This window comes from Lutzomyia longipalpis, chromosome 3, assembly GCF_024334085.1.
Source record: "Lutzomyia longipalpis isolate SR_M1_2022 chromosome 3, ASM2433408v1".
Lineage (NCBI taxonomy): Eukaryota > Metazoa > Arthropoda > Insecta > Diptera > Psychodidae > Lutzomyia > Lutzomyia longipalpis.
The window spans coordinates 17,491,449-17,510,786 of record NC_074709.1 but is presented as its reverse complement, the minus strand read 5'-3'; the positions used below and the strand labels follow the sequence as shown (position 1 = coordinate 17,510,786).

General features: G+C 35.9%; 1 protein-coding gene across 10 annotated transcripts; it reads right to left on the bottom strand.

Annotated features, from left to right (window-relative positions):
* Positions 1 to 27: 27 nt before the first annotated feature.
* On the bottom strand, positions 28 to 19,154 carry LOC129793106 (folliculin-interacting protein 1). 10 transcript variants are annotated; one of them, XM_055832739.1, is made up of 9 exons: positions 18,972 to 19,154; positions 18,716 to 18,868; positions 17,776 to 18,308; positions 8,682 to 8,907; positions 6,402 to 6,609; positions 6,078 to 6,327; positions 4,676 to 5,213; positions 4,315 to 4,611; positions 28 to 2,964 (listed from the first exon to the last, which is right to left on the bottom strand). In XM_055832739.1, the coding sequence occupies exons 6-9, from the start codon at positions 6,286 to 6,288 to the stop codon at positions 711 to 713; spliced, it is 3,300 nt and encodes a 1,099-aa protein (XP_055688714.1). In that variant the 5' UTR covers positions 6,289 to 6,327; positions 6,402 to 6,609; positions 8,682 to 8,907; positions 17,776 to 18,308; positions 18,716 to 18,868; positions 18,972 to 19,154; the 3' UTR covers positions 28 to 710. The 10 variants fall into 10 exon arrangements, with proteins under 10 accessions (XP_055688714.1, XP_055688705.1, XP_055688711.1 ...); XM_055832730.1 differs by lacking the exon at positions 8,682 to 8,907 and having other exon boundaries at positions 4,676 to 5,261; positions 18,491 to 18,868; XM_055832736.1 differs by lacking the exon at positions 8,682 to 8,907 and having other exon boundaries at positions 18,491 to 18,868.
* Positions 19,155 to 19,338: the final 184 nt, after the last annotated feature.

The following is a 19,338-nucleotide window of genomic DNA, read 5'->3' as shown; positions in this document are numbered from 1 at the left end:
ACCAAAATAACAAAAAACATCTCAATATTCAAAAACATTTTTTCTTTATTATTTTTTTTAAACATTCTCATGCCCTAATCCTATTTTCTCATCTGATTCATACAAAAATATCCATTTTTTATAATTAAAAATTAATATAACCACATCTAAGCGCTAGTAGATCTCCTTAACAAGTAGGGGAAACGATAATAAAAAAAATCTTTCAATGAGAGAGCGTCCTAGTAGCTACGTTAAGGGGGTGGATGATAAAAGATAAAAATTGTGCCACTACTGCTACGTTCTATCCCATTCTACTTAAAAAGGTCCTTTTTCTTTCAGATCATTTCTTTTTTTCATTCAATTTGGCGATAAAATACAATTTTTTCTTACACAAAAAAAATCATCTCATCGTAACTTTTCTGCACTTGCTCACTGTTGTGATAAATGCTTTATTTTTTAATCTTCAAAAAATAAAATAAAATAAAAATATATAGCAGTTTTCTCTCTCTCTCTAAATCACAATTAATTATAGACAATTAAATAAAAAAAATCCTTTCACACAGTGAGAAGACACATTGAGATTTTAAAGATTTTAAAGAAATTTTTTGAGGTTTTCTTTCATCTAAAAATCATTTAATTATGTAGTTTCTTTTTTTTTCTAAACGAGTATTTTAAGGGATTTTTCTTTCACTCACATGGAATTCTTATTTTCAATTTTCTCATTCCTTCCTTTACTGCCGGAAACTCACACCACACTTTTTTGCCACTTGCGGTGAATGCACCGTGGCAACGGACATAAGGAGCGGTACGTCGTCAGCTGAGAGATTGAGAGCCTTCGTGACGGAGCTCATGGAGCAGAAATCCGTGGCAAGGAGGAATGCTGCCAGTGTTTCGCTGTGCATGAAGATCTCCTGGAGTTTGGACTCCATGAAGGACATGCATTGATAGGGGGAGGCTCCAACGCGCCACATAGCTTGAACTGTTTCCAGCATGGACGCCACCAGGGGGGACATAACAACGGGATTCTCCGTGTGACCCATTGAGAGCCCAGACGGGCTGTGGGAGGACATTACGGAGACACACCACTTTTCCGTATTCGCCACAATGGCCACATTCTCCGTTGGCAATTGCTCCAGTGTGGCACAGTGCGAGGCAAGTGTGAGATCAGCCCGGAGAGCACCTTCGAAGTCTTTGGTCGGTGCCACCGTACCCTGGAGCACCATATCTGGGATGTAGTGATCCGAAATGCCCGTCATGAGGGATGGAATAAAACCCGAATGAGCAATTTTCATTGGCGCGGTGTCGGGAGAAAATTGTAAACTCTGTGGCATTGGGATGGCAACAACCTTCACAGCATCCTCCTGAACACTCTTCTCACCCTTTTCTTTGCTCTTTCGACCTCCGTGGGCTGCTGTTCCCGGAGCCGGTGGGGTGTTGTAATTATTGTCCTCACTACTAAATTCCAATTCGGAAGCATTTGACGGTGTCTGCAGGAATGTAGCACTACCCGCGGAGCAACAATCACACTCATTGTCATCCTCAGTCAAACTCCCCATACTACTTGTTCCCGCCTCGCAAGCCATCAGCTTCACATCACGCATCTTTATCAATTTCTCAAAATTCGCATCAGTTATGTCCAAATTCTTATTTCGCATGTACGTCTTGGCAATTTGGGGGTATTGCTCAAAATTAAACTTTACCCCGGAATGTTTCTTGTACTTGTGATTGCAGACCTTCTTCTTTGCCCCCGGCTGCGTATCCGGTGGCTTTATCGCATCCACCGATCCACTATGCTTCAACCCCACGAGCTCCTCATTGTCCCCCAGAACAAACACTACATTCCCCGTGGTGGATTTCTCACGTGATTCCCGGTGCTTTATCTCCTCAATTGTGAGATTTTCCTTCACCGGCTCCACACCCCAGAGCAACCTTCCCGATTGCCCAAAACTATTCTCCGTTATGAGATCCGAGAGACTCTTGCACGTCGTCAGCTTCCCCTGGGGTTTGTCATCACGGTAAATCCTCCTCTCCGCCTCAATGGTATCCTCCCCAATCTCCACACCTTGTTCAATTTCCGAAAAACTCATACTTGTCTTCCGGATTGCCCCAAGATTCACACTCATCACCTCCATTTGCTCCTCAATCTCATCCACACGTGCCAATTTCTCTTCGGCAAATGCATATTCCTTACTATCCGTTATCATGAACTTTATCTGCTCCCTGGAGTTCTTCACTTGATACGTACGCACATCATTCTTGAACTTACTATTCATCTCAATGCCCGTATCCATCAAATGATTCCCAATACGCAACTCTTGACGGACAAAACGTGAATCCCGATAGACGAGAACATTGGGAATATCATTCATTACATTCTTCCTCTCAATGTACTGCATCTTGTGACTATTAATCGCACCAACGGCCTCCTGACCACCCGGTAGCCCACTGAGATCCTTCACATGCGTCACCGAACGACTCATCCCACCCTTTGGCTTATTCTCCACAACACTCCGTAAGCTCTCACTCCGTCCCAGCTCACGTAGCATCTCAAAACGTCGCCATGCACCCTCATCACGATCCCCATCGAGCTCTCGTGCCGACACAGTGTGACACTCGAGGTTCTCCATCACACCATCCACGGTTGTCTTCACTTTCGTCGGCTCCCGCATGTCTCGTTGAATTTCCCCGCATCGAATGAAGTACGTGAGTACGTTGAGAACTTTGTCCACAACATGCGTACAATTTCCACTCACAATTGTCTTGGAGATCTTCGGGGGACTGCCAATGGCCCCAAAGAGGTCCCCCAGTTGGGCCCATAATGCATTGTATGGATGCCTCTTGGAGATTTCTGACATTTTGGCACGTTCTTCCGATTTTACGGCATCTGCATCTTCACTTGAGGCCAGGGGCATCGACAAAGGAGCCACAGTTCCCACCCAGCCAAGATGATGGGTTAGAATTGCCGTCAGGAGGGTACTGATGAAGCTGAAAGAAAGATTCAAAAAATACTAATTTAGCTAAAATTTCTACAAAACATTGCAAAATGAATTAATTCTAAATTATGTAATAAAATTGTAATTAAACATATATCTAGATCTAATTAAAATTAATTAGATATTTTAATTGAAATGAAATAGAAGGTCATTAAATTTTAATTGGGTCGTTTGAGCTATAGATTACGAAATATTGCTTCAAATTTCAAGTAGTCTTTTTTACCATAAATTATTTCTTTTTAATCACTATTAAGAATTAAAACCGTATTAATTAAAAAAAAAACAATTCAGAAGAAAATAATTTAGAGTGTTGCTATTATTCCGAACATTTGTGTATTGTATGCAATTTTTTATACTTTTATTGAATTGAATTCAAGAGGTGTTTATCCGAATGAAAATCTTCCAATTATTCGTCAAGATTCGGATTATTTTTCAAGAAGATTCGAACTATTCGTCAAGATTCGGGTTATTCGTCGAGATTAGAATTGTTCGTCAAAAATTCTAATTATTCGTCAAGATTCGGTTTTGTTAAGAAGATAAAATTCGAATTATTATTCAAGATATGGATCTCGTCAAGATTCGGATTATTCGTCAAGATTCGGCTTATTTTTTAAGATTTAAATTATTCGTCAAGATTCGGATTATTCGTTAAGATTCGGATTATTTTTTAAGATTTAAATTATTAGTCAAGATTCGGATTATTCGTCAACATTCGGCTTATTTTTTAAGATTTAAATTATTCGTCAAGATTCGGATTATTCGTTAAAATTCGAATTATTCTTCAAGATTACGATCTCGTCGAGATAATGATCTCGTCAAGATTTGAATTATTCGTCAAAATTCGTACTATTCGTCAAGATTCAAACGATTCACTAAAATATTCCAAATATTCGCCAGATAAACATCCCTTGTTTAAATTACATATTTTTCACTTCTCATTGCTTCTTATTTGGTAAAAAAAAAGAATTCAAGTTTATCACCTGACTTTCAATGCCCACAAAAATCTTATGAAGTGAAGATTTCTCCAAAAATATCATTTAATTTTAATTCTCAAGGAAATCCTCATTTTGGAGATTCACCAAAAAGATCTCTTTTTAAATACAAAAATTACTACAAAGTCATACAAAAATATAATCTCTGATAAGTCTTTATTTTTTGTCTAAGTAGATCATATCCCAAACTCAGACATATTTCATCAGCTAATCTCTCAATCTGTGATTAATGTGTTTTGAAATTGCATGAGTGGAAAATTTTGGGGTCAAAAAAAAATCAATAAGAAGAAAATAAACCATCGAGTATAGTGCTAAAAATATCGCAAAAGCTTCGAGGAGGATATACTCACAAGTTGGTATCTTTGGTATCGGCACTCGTGAGAAGAGAAAACAGTTCGTTCATGAAGGAATCTGCCAATTTTAGTGGTTTGTCGGAATTCCCCCTGCTCAGGGTCAGCCAGACGGGATCCATGAGCCGCGGCGCCGTGAAGAGATCCGCAATCCATTGGCTCGTCGTATGCCATGCCCGGAACATTGTCTGGAAGAAGTTCTGGCGATTGCTGTAGGCAGTCTCGGCGGTGGCTCTCAGTCGGCAGAGCATCGACTCAAATAGAGCGATGTGTTCAGAGCAGAAGGTTCTCATATCACTACAAAAAAAAGAAGAATAATTTTGTTACGTCTTGCAAAAAAACATTCAAATCTGAAACTTACTTCTCAACGGAATCACTCAGTTTGATACAAACTGCAAGTCCTAGTCTAGCCCTCCTTGCATTCTGACGGTGCAAATGTGGCGGGATGTGTGCTGCAATACCATCACCACTTGTAGTCTTCCGCCTTGCCATATCTGGCTTACTCTTGTACTCCACAGTCTCACTATTTCGTCGCAATCTACTCCCCATACTCCCGTCACTACCACCAACCCCCATGGCTGTGTAGTTATCCCCAATGTACCCAATAAAATCACTCATGGACTGCCGATTCTCAAAGGACGTCGAGATATTCCGCAGAATTCGTCTCTGGAGGCTCCCATCGCTACTCTTTGTCACCCCATTCGAGTATCCACCGTCCACAATGGACGAATCAATGCTGAGCTTCCGCAGGCTCGATACCTCCTGATCACTGTAGACGGATCCAAAGCTACTCCGTGTGGATGACATTGGGCAGTAGGAGGACACAGAAATATTCCACGGATCTGTGCCACTGTAGCCGGAATCACATGCACTGTATGTGCCATTAATTCGATTATCTTCTGGATTTGTAGGAACATCCAGTGGTGATGAGATTCGATTGGATTTATCTGGAAGTGCAGGAAAAATCTGAACATCGCTTTTTTGTTTTCCCACCAGATTTAGTTAAAGGGGGCTAAACAGAATCTTCATTACATCTCAATTTTATAACACCATAGACAAGTTCTTGGCTTCCAATTGCTATAAAATTGATAAACAGCGCCTTCATTTTCCATAAAAGGTTTCAGTGGGTAATTTTAAAACTTAAGTATTTTATGGCTACTATATACTGACTTTTAGTCTGGTTTCTAATTGCTATAAAATATTTAACTTTGAGAACTCATCATCGGAAGCTTTCATTGAAAATTAAAACTAAATTATACTTGTAAAGAAAATGAATTCAGAATTCATTTATCGATTAAACTTATATTGTTTCCTTTCATTTCCTGAGTTTTTAGGAAAAAAATAGGTTCCATAATAAATGAGTTTTCAATAAATTTCTATTTTTTACTTTAAAAAATTTACAGTGAAAAGTCTTTTTAAGTCTTTTCTGCTCTTTCTATCTCTTTTAAATTATTTAATTAGATATTTCTAAGAGTGTGAAACAATTTTTTATAGGAAAAGGAGGGAATTCTGGCTTTTATAGCATGTCCTATAATATCATATTTTAAACGATTCTCTTGGAATAATTAATCGGATTCACTAAAAAAAATGTTTAAAATCAGAGTGCAGATATTATTTTCTGGATCAGATTTAAAACCATTAAAAAAAATCTTTAAGTAAAAAATGATCCCATTCCCTCAATCTGATCTTATTCACCCCATTTTACAACACAAACTCTTTCCAAATTTCTTTCAGTTAAAGAATAATCTTAAACTCCTTCTTACCTGAGGCATTATCTACGCACAATGAGAAGGATAGAGAAACGGAGTTCATTGAACTCGTATCCCCGGAATCACTTTGCTCAGGACTGAGATAATTGGTGAGCTGAAGTGGTGTGAAGAAGACTTGAGAACACAGTATTCGTGGTGGTGACTGCAGCCAGTGAATTTTAAGCGATGTCCCCCGGAAAGCCATCGCCACCGTGCCAAAGATCATCTCTGCCAGATTTCCGCAGTCACTTCCCTGATCCTTCTTCTTGGAGCAGCAGAGAACACGAAATGCAAAATTAGCTCCTGTATGATGGGATAAAGATTATCTACTTGGCTCACCTTGTAGATGATACCATCTGAGATTTCCACAATATTCCCATTGAGTGATGTTCCACCCAATTTCCTCCCCGGTGTACACGGATGTCCGGCATTCCTCACAGTCTTCTCGACGTGCTGAATGGAATCCGAGTCAAAGAGGAGCCGTGGTGTTTCGCACTCACGAAAAAGCAGCACGCGCACTTGATCAGCTGAGAATGGGAAGTCAGTGCTGTGTGGTAGAGAGACAGAACAAAGTATTACTTATCAGCCCCCCAAAGTGGAGTAACTAACTACATATTGTTGTTATCGGTACTGAATGAGATAGAGATTGGTGGTGGAAGAGCGCGTCAGAGACAGAGATGATAGGCTGAATCAATAAAAATCATAGTCATATGATTTGGCAGCAAAAGAAAATTCTTATCGAAATTTCCTCTCTTTCTCTCACTCTCGGATCCTTATCTTCCACAGCCACTTGAGAAGTGAAAATGACAACGAATATTTTTGTCTATTTGACATTCGAAATTCTACACAGTTTGTGGTGCGAGAAAAAAAACACAGACCAACTGCACCACGAAAGAAAGCCTCCAATTAGCTTCTCATTTGTGATTGTTCCGCTATCCCCTCGGTTTTTGCCATCCTATTTATAGCTCAATAAAATAACAAAAACAAATTTAAAATCTCATTGAAGAATTTATATTATTACTTCACTTTGTCATCCTCTCCTCCTTTCATGATCATTTCGCAGTATTTAGCCTCTGCCACTCGTACTTGCTGCTGTGTGAACGTATTTCAAGCACCCATTTGATGAAACACTGACAACAATAAATTATTTCATTTAATCCCCAACACACCAATATCAATGATTTTTTTCCCTCAAACCGCACACACAACGTACTTTTTGCATGCACTTCGTCAGAGTGGAGAAATTCAACTGAGATGAGAGAACATCCAGCAGTGCAGCAGCATCCAATGCAATAATTGTTGCACCGATAAACTGATCTTGCGTGCTCATTTCGGAAGAAGCTATTAAATATCTCGCATCTCTCAGTTGTTTTTGCGATTTATTGAAATGCAAACCAATTCATTGCATGATCAATTGCAATCATAAACGATCATAAATCGCCATTAATGGGTTCCAACGGATTTTCCAAATTCAAAATGACCCGAAGAGCATACGAAATTACCCGAAGGGAACTACTGCCAAGTTTTACTTCTGTCAACATTTCTATCTATCAATATCAACTGCTGTCAACTTTAACTTCTATCACCATTAACTTCTGTCAATATTAACTTCTGCCAAAATTCCAATATTATCACAACAACACGCAATATTTTTAGAATAATTTGTGATTCAATAACCTACATTTGATTGTCGATATATATATTTTTTTCAACAACACCGCCACCACATGTCCTTCTGTTCAAACAAGCGTGAGAATAAATTTATAGTTTCTTTTACGAAATAAAAGAAACAATTATTTAATTTAGCAACAAATTTTCTTGGAAAGTTTCTTTTGTGCGTCGGCACTTTTTTTTGTTGGGTAGTTAAAACCAGAATTTATTCTTTTGGTAAATTTCCATAAACCATTAACTTCCAGGAAAAGTCACAAAGTGGTTAATGGCAAAAAGATTAATTGCGGTGTACAAAAAAATAGTATACGGACTTTGGTGTAATAATGAAGACATTAAAAAGTTGGATGTGATTGTAATAAAGTTTTTTAGAGAGAAAAAAAAATAGCCAGGGGTTATATTGATAAAGAATATTAAAATAAAATAGATTGAAATTAAGAAATTTTAGAGTCCTCATATTTTCTGTTTTACATCAGGTTTTGGGATGTTTATTTCATCTTTTTCATCAGGTCCATGAATATACCTATATTTTATTTTTATTTTATGAACTTTGACGAACTTATAATCTTGATCTTAAAAATATTAATTCAAATATAAAATAGAATTATCAACTGAGTGAGATTATTCATTGTATTTAAATTATTCAACATATCGCACATCTTTCCACAATAATATTATCCAAATAACTGATTCACGAAATTCTGCATCTTTAATCACCTTCTTTGAGTTGAATTCATCACGTGAGTTTGAACATAACTTAACACGAAAAACGAAAAAAATGTTCAGATAATAAAATGTTGGCGTCCAAACGAAAAATTTCAGAGAATGCAATTTTTCTGCGCTTTTAATTCCTGAATTTATTGTACAATGCATAAAATTTAATTTCTTCTGCAGCACCACCAAAATCAACCCGCAATACTGACTGAGAAGAAAGAAAAAAAAAACTCTTACATTTCTCAATCTCCTGAATTGCAAAATAAGTGGAGTTTTTTTTTCTTGTCTTCTTTAAACCCGCTGTTTGACGAAGCGAACGGTGGGACTACAATGTATAATCATCCACGCCAAAGCAAATTTTTTTCATATGCCATAATTAGAATTTTTTGCTGGTGATGGCACATCAACTAAAAAAAAATATTTACTCTTTCCCGCCATGGAAGCGAAAATACATCCAAGAATTCTATAAATATAAATAAGAGAGAAAAAATTGTAAATAACTCTTATGTATTAAATTTTGCATGCTTTAAGTTTCTTGTGATGATGTGAGCTAAATCTGGTTCAAAATCACGTGAAAAGACTTTTTTGCACTCTGTGGCTTTTTTTCCCTTCCATCTCTTTTCGCGGTATTTTATTTTCTTTTTTTTTACTTTTTTTCTCACCATTTGGCAAACTCTACCTCTCTTTCTTTCTTGTACATACTTATTCCTCACAAGAGAGAATCATTGTGGTATAAAGATTTTATAATATTCTTTTATATACGCGATCACGTCTGTGATCTCTCTCGCACATGACTCAAGACATTTTTTTTTAAAACTTCTTTGCTTTACTTCCACACACAAAAGTGACTCGACTTGGCGCGTGACTCGTGAAACAGCCAAACGGAACGGAAATTTAAAGCAAAAAAGGAAAATTAAATTCACAATACACGCCCAAATGAGCCAAATTTGCGAAAGAAAAGACCATTCCATTTTCCAAGATATTCTAGACACACCGCAAGGAGTTTTGTGTTTATATTACGTCATCATCACTAAACTCTTCTAATTTATCTACTCTAACTAGATGAATTTGAAGAACTTAAAGTCAACTGAAGCTATTGAAGTCTATTAGAACTAGATCCCAGAATCCTCAATATTTTATTGCAAAAGATAGTCTAGCTCATAGGAAAGTGATCTTATCTTATGCTAAAATATTTTAGAGAAAATTTAATTTCAAAAGCATAATGCAACAGAAGAAAAGAACAACAATTCTAATGATCAAGATCATCATTTCTTGCAAGAGATCTGGGACATCTTGATCGCAATACAGGTTCACCACCTGAAAAGAAAAACATATATCTCCGAGAGTGCCATTAACGTGCGAGACGATGATAGAGAATGTGGAATAGAACGTGATCTTTAGAACTAAAACATATATGTACTAAGCTTCTCAAATCGCAATCAACATCATCCCGAAAGATCACCAAAAGATCATCGTAACGTCGCAATTCAATCTAAAACTTATTTATCCCTCTCTCTCTCGATTTTGTTGCCATTCAATTACTCACGCGACAATGATAAGGTGAAAAAAAACCTCCGCTATGACGATATTTAATTTCACCCGCTCAGTTAGCACCCAGACAGCATTTTTTCCCACCGCATAACACCCGGCTGTAACGATCGGTGGAGATCATGTGAGTGAATCACCTGCGCGATTAAATTTTTCTTTTACGTCCCTCACCTTCTTTTTTCCATCTATATATCACACACCGCCGAACTGTTCCTCTTCCCCCCTTGTGCTTTGTTGTTACATTAATTTCATGAGAATTTTAGAATGTGGTGTCTCTTGTTAGTCAATTATTTATTCACATCTCAATCATCTTTTTTTCTTAACTTTATTAGTTTAGGCAATATATTAAAGGAGTAGAGCGGAAATGTTTACATAAAATTCAGCTATTTTTAAACATTCTTTCGTTTCGCACACTGTTGTATCATCACTCTTCTTTTCTATATAACACACCTCCCCATCTGCCGGTCCCCCCTTACATTTCTTGGCGTACCATTCGATATTTTTGCGAACAATTAGAAAATGTGACCAAGCGAGCAATCATGTGATGAAAACATCGAAAGAAGCATGTGAGTTCATGACAGGGGGTCTCTAAAAAATCCCCACCTTGATCGATAGATTTACTATACGAGCACATTTTGTGCTATTCATTCATTTATATTAGAGGAAATTCACTTCATAAGCAAAATTTTTATTCAAATTCTCGTTTTGTATTTTTTTTGTCTTATCCGATCTTGATTAATTTCATATCAAAACAATCTTGAGACTTTAACCTTTCGGAACACACTGACTGCATGCCGGTTGAACGTCATTTAAAGCACTTTAGAGAAATCAGAGATAAAAATTCAATGCTCGGTAATAAAATTTATTATTATCCACAATCATAATAATTATTCAGAATCATAAATTTTAGAAGCATGGATAAAAATCGCTAAAAAAGACATTTTTAAATTTAAAACGATTTTTTTTTTTAACAAATGGGAGATCTATGCTAAAAAAAACAAGCCTATAATATCGTATTTCTTAATGGGATAGAGCAAAATGACCAGTGAAAAAGTTCTAGGGTGGAAAACTAAAAGAAAGCTAAGGAATGACTTATACCCTACAACTTTAACTATGACCTTTAACTTTAACTATAAAGTTATAACTGTAAACCTAGTTCTAACTGGACCGTGCTATGACGAAAAGTTTTTTTTTTTATCCCTAGTCATCCCTAGTCCCTAATCATTTAATTTCTAGAGTCTTCGATCCTCAAATTATCATGATAGACAAAAAAAAAAAACCATCCATAAAGATTTCAAAATGTTAGGTATCAGTAAAAATCTAAAACAATTAAAAATACTTATAGGTAAGCCTATAATTCTAATAATGAAGAACTTTTTGCAATCTCCAAGCAATTATCGCGGGCCTACCAAAACCACAAATAACTCAAATACAAAAATATTACGAAATTGTTAATCATAATAAAAGTGGAGCAATAAAACCCCTCCATATTTCAACACCATCAATTAATTCTTTATCACAGTGATCTACATCAGAATGAAAAAATCCCCTAAAATGATATCCCGACCGTCTCTTCAATACTCAACTAAATTGGACAGCCATTGATGATTGATGGTAGGTACAGAGAAGCAAAAGGAGCAACACCTGAAAGCTCGGGGAAGTGGTCAATTTAACCCCACCCTGTTTCTTCTCTTTTTTTTACACACAACAATCTTTCTCTCCTCTCGATTTTTTTTTGAAGTGTGCTCAAACAACGAAAAGTCTGACCTCACCTACCCAAAGTATATACGCGCACGAATGAACAAGCGCAACAGTCACATGACTTTGGGAAGCTCTGACTGTGTTTAAACAATTAAACAAACCGTCTCACCTCCGCCTATGTATATAAGGTACATTTACACACGTTGATACCAACAAAAAAATGAAAAACCATTCTAGAATAAACATTGATTATGTCGGCGGTATAATAATATAAATTTTTAATTTTCCTTTAGGTAGGAGAAAACGTGATCTGCGGCCCGCGCCAAAACCCATCGCTCATACCGTCAAAGTCCAGTTGCAATTGGAATTTTCTTTCTTCACCTTCTCGAACACCTAGAGATTAACTACCTATGTACATTTCTATATACCTTCCTATGTATGTTTGTTTGATGAACATTGGCGCGAAGGCAGAATTAAAAAGTCCCAACTAATCCCATATCAACACATCGAGGGAGCAATAAAACGATCAAGTAATACCACCGCAACGTTTGGAAAAGCATTACACAAAATCCAACAGAGAAAAAAAGACATGTGAGGAAGACTTATTAGCGCAGTTATGGTGAAGAGAAAAAAAAAAGAATGTCAAGAACTAAAGCACATAGACTGTACTTTAGGAGTGCGCGACGTAACTAATAATCTCTCAAATTGAACTAATCCCCATCAATCACGAGAAAAAAAAACACCCCAAGCATGTGACTTGGCGGAGTTCACGCAATTCTCACACACAACACACCACAAATTACACATGGACAAAAAATAAACACAACTCCAATTTGCTGACTTGTAAACAGACATTACGCCTTATCACCCATCAATTTATAATATGCAACAAAATGTCGCTATTTGGTACTCCATAAGATTAGCTACTGGGCTCTTTTGCAAACCTCAATTGCTTTTTTTTTGTTTTAACACACTTTGGAACTTATTATTGCAATAAAAGATGACCTTTTAGAGGTCAATGAGGTCTTTGGTCTTGAATTTCTTTGGGAAAAGTCTTTCATTTTGTAGATACGAGATAAAAAAAAATCTTCATGATAGTTTCAGTGAATAACATCTTCAAGAGATTATCACACATGCTTTTCCGTTTGTTTCAAATCTACATAAAAATGAAGAAGGCATTCTTTCTCAACAAAGAACATTTTAGATAGAAAAACGGTTAAAGAAAACATACAGGTAGCTGCTCCTGAACAGTTCTTGATAAATAAGAGTCAATATTTCCATCAATCCCCACGATTTCTATCAGAAAGTGAAAATTCTTCAATTTGCGCGAAAATTGTTCCTTTTAAGGAAATATTATTCTAAAAATATACCATCAATCCAATTTCTTTAAATAAATTTATCTTAAATCCTGATATGTTTTTCTTCAACCCTCCAATAGACATGAAAAGCCTCCTCTTATCAAGAAAGCTGATAAACTGAAAACAAAGTCATTAAATGAGCCAGATGTCCAGTGAAAAATAAGATTGTGAGTGTTTCATTCATCCTCAATTCTTTGCAACATATTTATGTCATTTAAACATTATTTCTCATTCTCTTTATGTCTCCTCTCATGGCACAAGAAGGAAAATTGAGATAATATTTCCAACGAAATAATGTCGAGGATGTTATATTTTTAAAAAAAATCGCAATATATTTTGCTAAAATTCACAAAATGTCTTTGCACAAAATCTCTGCTTTTGAAAGCTTAAAAACCATCAATTTTTTTACACATCCATTTTAATACTTCGCTCGCGATAAGACATTCCCACTTGACCTTAGTCTCGTGACAAAATTTCCTCACAGCCTTTTATTGACACACCAAGAGTGACGATAAAAGAATTTTTATTTAATTTCTCTCTCTCTCTCTCTTGTGGCTATTATGGTGCTAATTGGGTAGACATAAAGAAAAAACATATGCATTAAAAATATATTTTTTTAGCATTATAACATAAAATTACGTTGCAGTGGAATATTTCTTTAATACACATGCAACGCACTTTTCTCCATTACTTTTATGCATCATCATTACATATTTGTGCGTTCAATAAAGTGACACAACCAAAAGAAATATTGTGCCAAGTCAACAAAATTATATTCCCATACACAAAGTGAAAAATTTCTTCTTGTGAAGCAAAAACAGATTTCAGCGTTTTTGATCATTTGGTTCGTTGATCTAAAAATAAAGAGCACGTGAGTTTGAGTTGAGTAGTCGCACCAGCAAATATATGACTCCATTTTCTATCCCACTTGCTCTATAGCGCGCATTTTTTTTCTCATGTGATACCATCTCTCGCGGTAATGTGACTATCATTTGCGCAAATAGAGAGCAAATTGCTATAAAAGCAAAAAGGTACAAAGACCATGCGAATAGGCTTTAGTGGTAAAGATGCGTAAACTTTACTAAGACGTCCAATGACACTTGTTGTATCAATGACAGGTGTCAATGTCAAATTTTATCTAAAAGAGATCGTAAAGATATTATAATCAACTTTATCTCTGAATAATAAACTTTATAAAGTCTTTTAACGTAAATTAACTGAAAATATAGAGTTCTGCAGTACAGAATATTGCATTTTTTTTTCTAAAAATAATGCCATCTGTCAGCGCAAATTGAGATATTTTACCAACAAGTCATGCATCAAATTGGTAGCTATATAGACCTCCCATGTTGTCAATGTGCTGACTAATTTAATTGCAGAGACAATTTGTCAAAAAAGCAAGAATACAGCAAATATTTATACCACAAAGACGATCATCGCCAGACTTTTCTTAATTCCTTTACCACGATTTCGCATTTTTTTTCTTCAAAGTGCTCGTGCACTGTGGGAGATTCTTTAGAATGTCGTAGGCAACACACGCCAGTGAGTGGAAATGTTTTCTTCACACGAAAAATTTTGGAAGAAAGATAAATTGAGCCACCACAGAGAAAAACGCACTATGATAATAAAAAATTTTCTATTGTCTCCCCTTATCACGGCAGCATAAAAGAGATTCTTTTTTTTTTCGATGGAAACAACAAATTCCATTCTATATTTAAAGACCATAATGTTGAAGAGCACAAACACCTTTGATAAACATCATTATATTTCCTTATTTAACCACCAAAAAGCTTTGATGATTTATACCTTTTATTATATGTAAGCTTTTTATTTAAAAAGCTTCATCTTGAAGAAACGCAGAAAAAGTAATGAAAATGAGTTATAAAAAAAATTCATTCAAATCTGGAAAATAGAAGTATGTCATCGCATGAAATATTTAGATTTTTATCACTCTTTTAGGAAACATTAGGCAATGATATCTTTTTTCCCACACTCAAAGAGCTTTCCCGGCATGATAAAAAAACCAATTATTTCCCTATCTTTGGCGTCAGTTGAAGTAATTGAAGATAATTGATGAATTAGATTAAAAATAACTAGAAAATTCAATCCAAGTAATTTGTTGCGACTAATTTGTGATTTAATCAGTGTGATTTTTTTTCCATGTAATAACCAGAAAACTCACAATGTTGCCTCCCGAGAGAGGTCACATAGAGTTTGTATCCACCCACATTTCTCTGCCCTTCGCAAATATGTTTTTTTTTGCCACACCTGATATCATATCAGTACTTATAGTTTTTTTCACCTTCCAACACTTGTTCTCTATATGTTATGTACCTTTTAACACAAACTATTATGCTCTCCTAACTATCGATGCAAAGAAATCCATATTGTTTAACTTTGTTTAAACTCCCATCAACAGTTTAAAGAAGGTGTTAATTGAAGTGTTTTAATAATTGTAAATTTATATTGTGTTCTAAAACTCTCTGTGCTGTAGCACCTTTAGCAATAAAGCTACAAAAAAAATTCCAAAGCATGTGATAATCATAAGAGTCCAATATGATTGTTGTTTACTTGGTGATTTTAGCATTGTTGCGAAAGAAATCTTATACATTACAAACTCTCTTGTTGTTCTCCATTCGACGTCTGATAAATGCATGAGAAAATTCTCACACACGATTATATAGCATGCTAATCGATTGATCTCGTGAGCTTGTTGATGGAGAAAAATACTATCTAGATATAAATAAAATATTTATTATGCTCTATGGGTCAGTCAGCAGAAAAGTGACTCATAAGCAGAGTGAAGGTAAATTCCTGGATTGGAATCATTGAGGAAAAGAAGAATTATATTGTTGTGAGAATTTTTGCAAGAATTGATCGTGTGCAAGTTGGTTTGTTAATTTTTAATTTAAAATGCTAAAAAAAAGTCAATGAAGCCATCCATCAGGGCTTTACACTAGTTTCGCGTAATAAACATTTAATATTTTTGTTTATTTTTCATAAAAATTTTTTTTTAAAGAATCCTAAAAATCCTTTTAACTTTGTCCCAAACTTTTGGCGCTTCTGATGTGTTTCTTCCTCAGAGTGCTCTCAACAGCCTAAAAGCTTTGGAAAGCTTAAAACCAAAATAAAATAAATTCTTCTAAATCATTACTGTAAGAATAAGTTGTTCTAAATTTAAATATTTTATTTTTCTATTAAAACACACTGTTAGCATTTGAAAAAGATTTTTTTTAAGTAAGACATACACATTTACTGCGAGGAATGACTGTAAAAACAATTTTCTTATTACGTGTTGTTATTGTTGAATTTAATTTAATTAAATGTTTCAATAAATAAATTAAAGTCAACGACTCGTAACCTTTTTGTTCTACTTTAAAGCGTCGTAATCTAAAAAAAAAATTATCAACTCTTTTTAACTTTTCTAGATTAAAGGCTTATAACTAAATATTAAATATTTAACACAAATTTTTTTAAATATGTGATTTAAAAATAGATTAAAAAAAGATTAAACTGTATCTAAGATACAAAAACTTTTAAAAGAATTATTACAAGAAAAGCAAATAAAATCAGCCATGAAAAAACTCATACATCGCAGATAAAAGTCGTAAAAGTAAATTATTTTTAAATTTAATCATTCGTGGACTCTGGATTCTTTTAATGGTTCATTAGTTGTTGGGAAAAATGTTAGTGTGAAAGATTAAATTTTTATAAAAGTAAATTCTTCATTACATTTTAATGATCTCACATAGAATTTAGCCGATTTAACCGATTTTACACACTTGATTTGAATAGAAAAACGAGAAAAACATATTGAGATGAGCAAAAGACTCATCTAACATCCCATTGCAAAAGCACAAAAGGACCTATTTTATCTTATAGGATTTAATTTTTCTTTTTACTATAAAAACAATCTTATTGGACATGAATTGGGTCACAATATGATCCCATATAGAAATTGAGTTCCAATGGAAAATTCCACATAAACTCTCACGTGACTTTCCTGGACTGCTAATTGGAATTATATCGCGCAATTTACACCACAAAGAGAGAACATCTTTTTTTTCCAATAAATGAGACCTCACCTGATCAAACTGCGTGAGAAAATTCTCATAAATTGTGAGTGGGACAAAAAGGTGCCAAGAAAACTCTTTCATGCGTAACACCCTGTTTCTTTGCAAAAAAAATGGGATATTCTATGTAGCGGAGAGAGCCTTCGCATAAGAGTCTTGTGATACTAATAGCACGTTGTGCGGTCTTTGTTGAGAGAGAGAGAGAGAGAGTGCCATAATTTGCGATATGTTTGTGAGAGAGCGAAAACTTTCAAGATTGATTTTGAAGAAAATAAAATTCACAAAAGGCGCTATCTCGACAAGACAATGCGAATAATCGTCATGATTTATATGGCACTATCGGCAGCCAAAGGACTTGAAAATGATTATACTATATGGGTGGTGGGTGGGTGAAGATGAGAAAACACTTGAGAGGTGCGTGATTATTCATCCAAATTAGTACGATATGACGACGATGTTCTTGCTGTCGTAACCGCAGAGAGAATGCCTTCCCCACTATTGCAAGTGATAAAAATAAATTGATCAATTGACGTCTGTGGTTTTTCTCAATGGATCCTCTCTTGGCGCTCCACACCGGGCAAAAGGGTATGAGGGGAGGGTACATCTATTGGGCCAAGAAAAAAAATGGGGGAATGTTGAAGATGAATTTACCTGACATTGCGGGGTGATGGGGTCACAGGTGCGTGCTTCCGCTTGGAGAAAAGTTTATTGAAGAGTGCCATTGCGTTACTCTGGACCCCCTCTGTGGATCAGACGACATTCTCTTGGCACGTCATCTCACTGTTTTTTTTTAGAATTTAGAATAATGAACAAACTCTTGTGACCACACACAATGTGTCTCTCTCTGGGTCGTTTTCACACATCAATATTTCACAATAAATAAACCCACAAATCACTTCTTGCTTTGAAATGGGATGCACTGGAATAAAAATGCAAAACTTATGCTCACACAGCGTGGGATGGGCAGCTTTGCAATGAAAACACAGCCACTTTGCGCAACAGCTCACCGACGACTGGCGGAGAAGGAAATGATTTGCTGGCAAAAGAGCTGACTGCGACTATTCTGTACACACAATATAGGAGCGCCTTCCTTCGCTTGCTTTGGCACCCGATCGCTTAGTGCTCGGACGCGAGACCAATTTCACGTTCCTCCCTCGCTCAGAGTCTCCTCAGGCACAGTATATCTAATGAGAATTGGGTATATAGAGATAGAGGCAGATATCAGTGCGATATGATGGTGTTCAACAAGAGTGTGGACATGATGAAAATCACAAGTTATTTGGCATTTCCTCCAATCAGTCAGCCTCATAGTCACACGGACTATGGGATTTTTATGGGTAACACCCGGGCACACCGAAATCCTCACCTTCCCGCCATGCTGTCTCACTTGCTGGAACGTCTATCGCACTTATTCTCCCCCTTTTTGCGCCACTAATCCGCTCCTCGTGATTTCCACAGAGCGCAGATGTTTTTTTTGTCGTGTTACCCACATACACAAACGCGGTCACGTGCTTTTCCGCCGAGCGTCATGTCATATGACAAGAGAGCTGGCTTGATTCGGAGAAAACGCCACAAGTGGTTTTTTGTGTACCTTTCGCGTCCGGGGAGTGCAAGGGGGTGACTCGAGTGAAGCTGTCTGCCGCGCACACACTGCCCTAATCTCTCGCGCAACTCCACAAGCGTGTGCCACGGAGATATTCTCTTGCCCCACACTGGGTTGTTCGACTGTACGTTCTTCCTGCAACTAATGCAGAATTTGCAAAATTAATTAATAATTTTGTAGAGAAATAAATTTTTTCATTCATTCATGGGAACAATAAACAAGATCCACCCAAGGCAAAACTCACCTGAAAACGCCTTAGAATTACGATTATTGCACGCAATTCGACGATATTGATTCAGATTTAAGGCTATTGAGCCATTTGCGAGACTTTTTGGTGTGATCAAGCATTGTTTTCGTGCGTAAATTCATGAAAATTGTTAGAGAAAGAACACAAAACGAAGGTAATTTGTCAAAATTTTGATGTGCACTATTTTACTTTTTTGCCACTAAAGCGCTGGTGTTGCTTTGTTTCATTCTTGTTTCTTCATTCAAGTTTGTTTCTTGTATTTCTTGCAGTTTTAAAATTTTACTGAAAACAAAATTTGCCAAATTCCATAATATAAAAAAAAATTCTTAATTCCCTAATTAATTTAATAAATTCCTTTTAATTT